General features: G+C 48.6%; 1 protein-coding gene across 3 annotated transcripts in view; it reads left to right on the forward strand.

The window, feature by feature from the left end:
- The window catches only part of Dglucy (D-glutamate cyclase), a 91,007-nt gene that overhangs the window by 47,322 nt on the left and 35,544 nt on the right, over window positions 1-8,141 (forward strand). For all 3 annotated transcript variants that reach the window (XM_021178971.2, XM_021178972.2, XM_029484363.1), the window contains exons 3-4: window positions 2,582-2,732; window positions 5,887-6,085. In XM_021178971.2, coding sequence (XP_021034630.1) covers window positions 2,582-2,732; window positions 5,887-6,085 — 350 coding nt within the window. The remainder of the gene's footprint in view (window positions 1-2,581; window positions 2,733-5,886; window positions 6,086-8,141) is intronic.

The following is an 8,141-nucleotide window of genomic DNA, read 5'->3' on the forward strand; positions in this document are numbered from 1 at the left end:
GTATGACCATGGGCCCGAGAACGCTCTCGAATAAAAATCCTCTTGCAGTTGCAGCAAGATCGTTTCTTGTGGGTGATTTTGGGGTGTCGCCTCTCCTGAGTCAGAATGTGAGGGAGTCCTCACGTTGTGGGTCTTTCAATACGACTGCAGGAGCAGAAGGTACATGGTCACATGGTCACATGGTCACACGGCATCAGCTGCCAGGAAGCAGAGAGAGATGCATGCGCTTCTCAGCCCACTTTCTCCGTATTATTTAGCCCTGAGCTCCAGCCCATGGAATGGTGCCACCCATATTTAGGGGGAGTCTTCCCACCTCTGTTAACCCAGGCTACACACAAATATCTGCCCGCCTAGATATTTGTTCCTAAGGTGATCCTAAATCCCATCTAGTTGGTAGTCAAGGTTAGTCAAGCCATAGTAGGTAATTTATAAAAAAGAGTTTTCGTTTGTTTATGGTTTAGGAAACTGGAGAATTCAAGAGCCTGGTGCTGGAATCTAGCAGGGTAGAAAGCGGAAGGCCTGCCACAGGGCAGTCAGGAAGGGTGGGGTTGCTTTGAAACTATTGCCTTTGTGGTGATTAAACAAAGCAAAGGAGAATAAAATATCACATGAGAAGGTATTAGCCCACCAGTGAGGTTCGCAGCTTCACAGTGGCCCAAAAACCTCTCATTAGGCTCCACCTCCCACTGATACATAGAGGAAGCAAAGTTCCAACTCCTGGGCTTCTGGGGACCAAACAGGGTGCTGGATTTATAACACTGGAAAGGGTCTAGAGAAGAGCATCAATGTCACTTGCAGTCTTGTCTACTGAGAACAACCACAATTACTATGCAGGTATAATCCTTTGAGCTATTTTATCAGAGAGAGAGAGAGAGAGAGAGAGAGAGAGAGAGAGAGAGCAGGTCTGTATCGCTTGCAACTATGAACCAAAAACCAAGTCCTTCCTCCCTCAAGTTGTTTTCGTCAATCAGTGTTGTAAGTAACCAGTACAGCACACTGCAAACACAGTGTCACTCCATGGCACAGCCGCCAGCATGACAGACATGGCAAAGGCATGCAGCAGCAAGTCCCAGAGATGTCCTCCATGGCTGTGCCACTCTGTAGAGCCACAATACGAATGGGCAGTATCAAACACACATGATATGCACTCACTGATATTAGCCCAGAAGCTCAGAATACCCAAGATACAATTTGCAAAACACATGAAACTCAAGAAGAAGGAAGACCAAAGTGTGGACACTTCAATCCTTCTTAGAAGGGGGAATAAAATACCCATGGAAGGAGTTACAGAGACAAAGTCTGGAGCAAAGACTGAAGGCATGACCATACAGAAACTGCCCCACCTGGGATCCATCCCATAAACAACCACCAAACCCAGACACTATTGCAGATGCCAACAAGAGCTTGCTGACAGGAGGCTGATATAGCTGTCTCCTGAGAGGCTCTGCCAGTGCTTGACTAATACAGAAATGGATGCTCATTAGACAGAGCACAGGGTGCCCAATGAAGGAGCTAGAGAAAGTACCCAAGGATCTGAAGGAGTTTGCAGACCCCCTAGGAGAAACAACAATATGAACTAACCAGTAACCCCAGAGCTCCCTGGGTCTAAACCACCAATCAAAGAAAACACATGGTGGGACTCATGGCTCCAGCTGCATATGTAGCAGAGGATGGCCTAGTTGGTCAACAATGGGAGGAGAGGTCCTTGGTCCTGTGAAGGTTCTATGCCCCAGTATAGGCCAGGAAGTGGGAGTGGGTGGGTTGGGGAGCAAGGGGAGTGGGGGAAAGGGGACTTTTAAAGGAGAAACTAGGAAAGCGGATAACATTTGAAATGTAAATAAAGAAAATATCTAAATTAAAAAAAAAAAGGAATGGGCAATATTCAGTAAAGCTGATTGGGTTTTTCTACTGCAAGCCCAGGTGCATGTCAAATGAGAGAGCACACACGTAGTCCCAAATACACACTCTGTAATGCTCACGGAGGTGCCATTTACAATAACCCAAGTTAAAAGACCCATCCCATCAGACAGGGGTCAATTCTCATGGGGGGATATACTATACCCCACAGCAGGTAAACAAACTACCATTAAACGCAATGATATGGCTCAATCCCTGGACATTAGCAATAGGATTGGGACTTCGAAGACATATGTCATATGGTTCCATTATATGAAGTCCAGTAATGGGTCCTGTGTAGGTTAGAAGTTAGGATAGTGGTACAAAGGATGGAGCAGCCAAGATGCTGACTCTGAAGAGACAACCATGTCTTGCAATCTGGGTACTTTATTGCTAGGTGTGTGTTTATTGTGTAAAAAGTACTAGACTGTATATTTCTGTTTGTCTGTCTGTTTGATGAGACAGTCTCACTGTATAGCCCAGGGTGACCTCAAGTTTGTGACCTCCTGCTTCAACCTCCTGAGTGCTAAGATTATATAGGTTTGCTCCTTCACCACACACGCCTAGGCTGTATACTTAAGTACACCATTGTGTGCATCTAAAACATGTCAATCAAAAATGGAATTAACAAGGGTCAGCAAGCAGCAACCAAGTGTGCCTTTGTCCCATCTCCCACCCGACCCAGGACTCCAGCCGGCTAGTGTTGTGGTCCTGCCCAGATCCCTAGCACCAGCTTTTGAAAGCTTCTGCCAGGGCAACCAGGGTCCTCTGCCCCTCCTTGGCCAAAGTGAAGCGGTGAAGACACTCCCTCAGCTGAGCGCTGTTCCAGACATAAGGTAAGAAGCCTGTGCTACGGTAGCTGTGAGCAAGGGAAGATGCTGCAGCTGGAGTGCTGTGTTACCAGGTACACTTTGGTCCAGCCTTGGGGGCCACACAGGGTCTGGCATGGAACCTCACAGGACCACTGCTCAGGAGCAAACTGCCCTCTCTACCTTTCCTACTTCATACCCTCTCCTCCAACCCCACACTTGCCCCTGTCCCTGCCCCTGCCCCTGCCCCTGCCCCTGCCCCTGCCCCTCCCCCTGCTCCAAGACTGGAGAAATTCTCCAGTATACATCTTAGTTTCATTTCCTATTGGCATGATAAAATACCCAGACAAAAGCAGTTAAGCAGAAAAGGGTTTATTTTAGCTCAGGATTACTGGCAGGGGGAGGGGGGTCAGGGGTGGGAGATCGAGGTGACAGGAACTTGAAACAGCCAGTAACATTATAACCATAGTCAAGAGAAGAGGTCAGGTATTGTTGTTGTTGTTGCTTTGTTTGTGTTGTTTTGTTTGTTTGTTTGTTTGTTTGTTTGTTTGATATAGGATCTCATTATGTACCCTTTGTTGGCTTGGAGCTAACTATGTAGACTAGGTTGACCTTGAACTCATAGAAGTCTGCCTGCCTCTGCCACCTGGGATTAAAGGTGTGCACTAACCATGCCTGGCCCAAGAGCAATACACAAATGCATGAATGCCAGTGCGAATGCCCATGTTCAGCTCTCCTGCTCTCTCCACTCTTACACAGTTTAGGATCCCCTTGCCTAGGGAATGATGCCACCCACAGGAGATGCATCCTCCCACCTCAATTCATCAATGCAATCTCCCAAAGACATTCTTACAGGCCAGCCTGAGACTCTCTTTCCACATGATTCTAGATAGTATCAAAATGATGATTAAAATTAACCATGACAGGCACTGCCACCTGTCGCTTTATCACTCCTACCAGAAAACCCTTGCACAGGATTAAGAACAATGCTCGAATCACTAACCCCCAGAAGAAAATACCATTCATATTGTGCATGTTTGCCTACAGCAGACATCCCCCTTAGCTCCCATTCACACTCCACAAGTTTCAGTTACCGACGGGTGACCAATGTCTAAAAATATTGCATGGGAAATTCCAGGAATAAATAGCTCAATGTTTTAAATAACTTTTATTATAGTATATAATTATAATTACTATGTATCTCTGGTTTATAAAGGAAATGTCAGGTGTAGAAATACAGGGGACAATAACATATACAGGGGTTGGGGCTAGCCAGTGTCAGGCATCCACTGGAGATAGTAGATGTATTTTCACACATAAGGGATGAGTACTGCACAAAAAGCCTCTTAGGTGGCTCTGGGAACCCTGCCTCTTTGCCTCTCCACTATGCCCTAGCTTCATAGCTTCAGCTCCCATTGTCTTTGACCTAGACTTTAAGACACTGTAACTCTTCTTATCTTCCTCCTGCTCTCTCCTCCATCTGACCATCTTCTGCTCACCCACAAAAGTGGCCTTTTCTAAGTCTGCATCTGATCATGTGACTCTACTCTTTAAAAGTTTCCAAGGCCAGCCAGCCTGTGACCTGTGCCTTAGCCCCATCTCAAGACTAGTGGTGACCCGGCCCCAGCTCAGCTTCTTCCTGATACTCAGGTCACACACACACACCTCCCCAAGCTCTCTTCCTAGACAGAAAGCTTCCCATTATCATTCTGTAGGTACAAGGACGAGGGGACCCCTCAAAAAGACGTTACTAGGGCCTGAGCTGGTACTTACTGTGTGGTCAGCTTGGAGCCTCCTGGTGCAGACCTCCCTTGGTTCATATACTCAGTGCCTTCACACTTAGCACATTCTGCCTAGGTGTCCTTTCCTTCTCATCCAACCTGTGGACTCCTACTTATGCCTTAAGACCCAACTCCTCCCGCTTCATGAGTCATAGCATTCCAACACTATGAAGAAACACCCAAGGCACACATCTTAAAGAAGGAAGGGTTTGTTTGGTTTGCTGGTTTGGAGGTTTCAGTCTATGGTTGGGTGGCTACAGCTTGGGCCTGTGGCAAAGCAGAACATTATAGCAGGAGAGATGGAGTGGAGCCAAGCTACTCAGGAAGCAGAGAGAGAGGATGGAGAAGTAACACCCTCATCTTAAAAGTGGATGTACCCAATGACCTAGCTTCCTCTTACTCGTTCCCACCTCTTAAAGGTGCATACCTGCCACTACCACCACCACCACAAGCTGGGATGGTGCATTCAGTCCATGGGCCTCTAGGGGAGACTTGAGATCCAAAGTAGAGCAGTAGAGGAGGAGGGTGCCTCATTGCTCTGTGTTTCTCCCCATCCAGACACTTGCTGCTCCATGGAGCTGGTGTCTGAATGTGGAGTCACACCTGGCCATCCCTACAACCCATCCCCTGGCACATGGCTGGAAAGGAGGGATAACCCAGCAATGATTTGGGTGAGCAGAGTTGAGGGTAGTACCACATAAGGCTTTCAGCCTCATGGGAGAGGACACCAAAGTTTCTCTGGGTCCAAACGCATCTCCCTGTTGCAGAAAGTCCACCATTGTTTTATTCTTGTGGGTCTGACTGGTCTCACATTGAGGTTCAGGAAATGGGATGGGGTGGGACCCACAGGTTATGTTATGCACACGTTGATTCAGTGGTTCTGGTTTGGTCATGCTTCAGGAACACCAGCAAAGCCCCGACGTGAAAACCAAGCGCTCCCCAGTGTAGAGAGCTCTAGACGTGTCAGTATCAGAGAGTCCCTCCTCTGCCTTTTTCTCCTCCTCCTCCTCCTTCTTCTTCTTTTAAAGATTTATTTATTTAATGTATATGAGTACACTGTAGCTGTCTTCAGATACACCAGAAGAGGACGTCAGCTCACATTGCAGATGGTTGTGAGCCACCATGTAGTTGCTGGGAATTGAACTCAAGACCTTTGGAAGAGCAGTCAGTGCTCTTAACCACTCTCCAGCCCCTCTCTGCCCTTTTAATAAACACAGTATTGGCCGAGTGGGCACGGTGGTGCACCCTGTGAAGGCAGAGGCAGATGAATCTCCATGAGTTTGGGGTCAGCCCAGTCTACAGAGCAAGTTCCAGAATGGCCAGGGCTGTTACATAAAGAAACCCTGTCTCTAAAAACAAAAACAAAAACAAAAACAAAAAGCGCCTCTTTGTGTCCCTAGGACCATCTGTCCACAGTTGCAGAAATACGAGTTTGGCGCCTGCACAGGCATCCTGACCTCACTGGCAGAGCACTCAGAACAACTAAAAGAAATGGTGACCTTCATCATAGACTGCAGCTTCTCCATAGAAGAGGCCTTGGAGCAGGCAGGGATCCCCAGAAGAGACCTAACAGGTCCCAGCCATGCAGGAGCATACAAGGTAAGGCCATGCCCCTGGGCAAAACGGCTTGAAAAATGTGGATGGACTCTGTAGTTTCCGAGGGTGGAGAGAACGTTGGTTCAGGAATCAGAAGCCCTAAGGCCAGCTCTAGCTCAGTCGCCCTCCCAGGTAAAGCCATTACCCTCTGAGTCAGTCTCTCTCCCACCTGCCTCTGATATGGCTGTGCAATGTCAATCAAAGCCATTTGGACATTTGGAGAGTGTGTGTGTGTGTGTGTGTGTGTGTGTGTGTGTGTGCCCACACTCACACAGGCATGTATATATGAATGTATGTTCAGGTCAACTGGTGCTCTTGGGAGTAGAACACCTTGTTTTCTGCTAAGTTACATTTATTTGCGGAAGGGATGATTTTGGTAGTGCAATGTTTGTGTGGAGATTGGATGGCAACTTAAGGAAATCAGTTCGCTCCTTCTGCCTCGTGGGGCTTGGGAATCAAATTTGAGTAACCAGGCATGGCAACAAGTGCCTTTATCTGATGAGTCTTCACTGGCCCCACCGTGGAGTTGGAGACAAGACCTCTTACTGGGGTTCACTGATTAAGGGTAAGCTCTCTGCCAAAGAGCCCTGGGGATGCTCTTGTCTCTATCTCCCAGGGCTAGAATTACAAGCACAGGGTGTCACCATGCCCAGTTTTGATGTGAGCACAGAGTGTTAACGGCAGAAGGGTGGACTCTCCTGGGACACGCCTGCTGTTAGGGACTGTCCCTGTTGCTGAGGTGATGTGCTTCTCTTCCTGCTGAAACCAGTCACGTGGGGAAGAGTGGAGCCCTCCCTCCTCTGCCTCCTTCCCAGATGCTGTTGGGACAAGTCTGAACACTCTGGCAGATCAGCAGTCTCCAGGCCTCCCTGTGCACAAGACCAGCCTCCAGTCTTCCCTGCTCACAGTGGCTGGACTTTTTCATCTTGAGCGCTGTTTGTCACATTGCCCCTCCCCCTTTGGCTCCTGCCAGAGAGGCTTGGACTGCGTCAGGTCCAAGTTCTGTAGTACCCTTCGAGGCACAAAAGATTGGGTTGATGAGATTGGGAAGGGTGAGGACAGAGCCCGGGCCACTGGCTGGGGCTCAATGGTATTTGTAGCAAGTACGAGCTGGGATAGCCTCAGACCTGTCAGCACAGTTCCTCATTTGAAATGAAGAAAATAAGACCTAGAGAGTATGAGATAGGGACCTGCCGGAATCCCAGAACCACACTCTTGGCTGGTGTGGTAACTGAAGAGAGCTTTGTACAAGCCGGGCAGTGGTGGCACACGCCTTTAATCCCAGTACTTGGGAGGCAGAGAGAGGCGGATTTCTGAGTTCGAGGCCAGCCTGGTCTACAGCGTGAGTTCCAGGACAGCCAAGGCTATACAGAGAAACAGGCACAGATGTCCATATATGTTCACCAAAGCCTGTCAATTATCCATGACACGTCACTGCCCGCTCTCCCCACAGCTGCATACAGTTTTGTCTGTAACGACTCACCCCACTGTCCTTAGGCTCCTGAGAGAGATGGATGGTTCTTACAGCCACCTTGAATTCGACTGATGGCCTGGATAGATGGCCCATCCTAAACAGAGGCGTCTCAGTCCCCAGGAGCCCTGCCTGGCTTTGTGAGTGGCCTACATGTGCCTTTGCTCTATCCCAGGCGCTGTCATACAGACACTGGGCTGGCAGCACAGCAGAGCCTCATCTTACAGTTGCCAGGGTGGTAACAGCCAGTTAAGTGGCAGCCAAGGTTGTCCCAGTGGATCCTGATCCTGGCTGTGTTCTAAGCCTGTCGTAAGCCCTACTGCAGGGGGAGAAGTATACCACCAGTGAAAGTCACCCAGGTCGCCCTGTGCAGAATCTTGGAAGGGAAGACCGGGGCATCCAGGGACAGGCTCATCCCCTGTGGTATCTAGAAGTGGATCAGGCAGCCGCTGTTCCTGGCGTCGTTGGCTTGCTTTTGCCTGATTCTGTCAGAACTTTGCAGCTTCTTGAGGTCCATGGAGAAAGAACATTCAGAGACCCATGAGACTGGGTGAGGAAATTGTTTTTTGATTTTTTTTTTTTTTTTTG

The sequence above is a fragment of the Mus caroli genome, chromosome 12, assembly GCF_900094665.2.
Source record: "Mus caroli chromosome 12, CAROLI_EIJ_v1.1, whole genome shotgun sequence".
NCBI classification, from domain to species: domain Eukaryota; kingdom Metazoa; phylum Chordata; class Mammalia; order Rodentia; family Muridae; genus Mus; species Mus caroli.